Source organism: Sebastes fasciatus, chromosome 23 (genome assembly GCF_043250625.1).
Source record: "Sebastes fasciatus isolate fSebFas1 chromosome 23, fSebFas1.pri, whole genome shotgun sequence".
In the NCBI taxonomy this organism is placed as follows: Eukaryota; Metazoa; Chordata; class Actinopteri; order Perciformes; family Sebastidae; genus Sebastes; species Sebastes fasciatus.
Genome location: NC_133817.1, coordinates 2050542 through 2052031, shown reverse-complemented (window position 1 = coordinate 2052031; position 1490 = coordinate 2050542). Strand labels below are relative to the sequence as shown.

The following is a 1490-nucleotide window of genomic DNA, read 5'->3' as shown; positions in this document are numbered from 1 at the left end:
GAGATATCTGTAACTGTTATTTAGGATAGTCAGAACTGAATTACAGATATCTCTAAATGTAGTTTTGACTAGTCACAATGAGGTTATAGATATCTGGAATAAGAACTCTGACTAGTCACAATGTGATTACGACTAGTCAGAATGTAGTTGTAGATATCTCTAATGTTAATTCTTGATAGTTAAGCTGAGCTATTAAATGTTAAAACAGCTCTCCATACACTTCTCTACACTTTAGGATGTCATTGTCCTGGATAACTTTACAGTTCAGTCCAATGGAAACCACCGACTGTCACTGTGACGGAGGAAGGAACATACTGGAGACATTACTGTCATAGATGATGTCATAGATGATGTCACTGATGGGCTTACCTGAGCAGGTGAGATTCATGATGGAGTTAGAGGAACCTGATGTTGCACACTCCCTCAGAGCAGATCCAGACTGAACACAGTCAGACCTGATCCTCCACACAGATCTCTCTGAGGACTCCTCTCTCTCTTCTACAGAAACAGCAGAGCCACAGTCCAAGTCTCTGCAGGCAGCTGCTGCTTCCTTCAGGGTCCAGACATAGCCCCTCACTGGTCTCCAGTCTCCCTGATGTTTCACCTCCAGTGTTCCTGCACAGCGACTGTCTCCTCCCACCAACCTGACAGGCTCTGAACAGAAACAAGAGAGTCGTCAGTAAAAGAATAAAGTGAGTTTCATTAGAACAGAAATGAACCAGATCAGAGCTGCAGCTCCTCTTCTACCTGAGCAGGTGAGTCCAACAGCTTTGCCAGGTGAGCAGGTGTTTCTATCTGAGCCTGAGCTTCTACAGTCCAGGAGAGCAGACTCAGTTCCTCCACACTGGAACTCTTTGGTCCACATTGAAGCCTCCACGTCTCCATAGAGCGCCCCCTGGAGGACTGAAGGAGCCCCACAGCCAAGCTCCCTACAGACCACCTCTGCATCCTGCTGGTCAAAGTCAGCTTCACACACTGAGGACCACCACTGGTTAGAGGGGTTAGTCTTCACCTCCAGTCTGCCTGAGCACAGACTAGTCCCATTCACCAGCCTGACAGAGTCTGGAGAGATGATAGAAGATGAAATAGAGAGAGAAAAAAGACACCAGACACTCAATAAAAAGATGTCATGAAACAACAATTCAGTGATTCCAACTGGAGGAGTTCAGAGCGGTCCCTGCCATCGATTATCTAGCAGCACACAGCCTCTTCTCAAGCCTCAGGGCCCTATTTTAACCTTTACATGATATTTGAGCAGATAATTAGTAAATAATGTTTATAATAAAGTAGTTTTAGATAGATTTTGAGGTAAATATTGGGGTAATTTAGCAGTAATTCCAAAGAAATATCAAATAGGTTATTTGCTAATTATCACCTAATCACCATGGAAGTTGCGGAGCTGTAAAATGAAGTGTTAGCCAACGTAGTGCTATGATGTTGGATGTTACAGGGACTGTGATAAATGTTAATTGCATAAAAAAATAACTTTT

The 1490-nt window shown here is 43.7% G+C and overlaps 1 protein-coding gene across 1 annotated transcript; it reads right to left on the bottom strand.

The window, feature by feature from the left end:
* Positions 1 to 230: 230 nt before the first annotated feature.
* On the bottom strand, positions 231 to 1184 carry LOC141762333 (CD5 antigen-like). The gene is made up of 3 exons (XM_074626419.1): positions 1157 to 1184; positions 748 to 1062; positions 231 to 654 (listed from the first exon to the last, which is right to left on the bottom strand). Exons 1-3 carry the CDS (start codon positions 1182 to 1184, stop codon positions 290 to 292), a joined length of 708 nt encoding a protein of 235 aa, XP_074482520.1. The 3' UTR covers positions 231 to 289.
* Positions 1185 to 1490: the final 306 nt, after the last annotated feature.

Excerpts from the sequence above, each read along its gene's own strand:
- LOC141762333 (XM_074626419.1), bottom strand. The coding sequence starts at position 1,184 with ATGGCAGGGACCGCTCTGAACTCCTCCA. Across the intron at positions 1,063-1,156 it reads GACCGCTCTGAACTCCTCCA|ACTCTGTCAGGCTGGTGAAT; the intron begins GTTGGAATCACT and ends TCATCTCTCCAG. Across the intron at positions 655-747 it reads TGTTGGACTCACCTGCTCAG|AGCCTGTCAGGTTGGTGGGA; the intron begins GTAGAAGAGGAG and ends GTTTCTGTTCAG.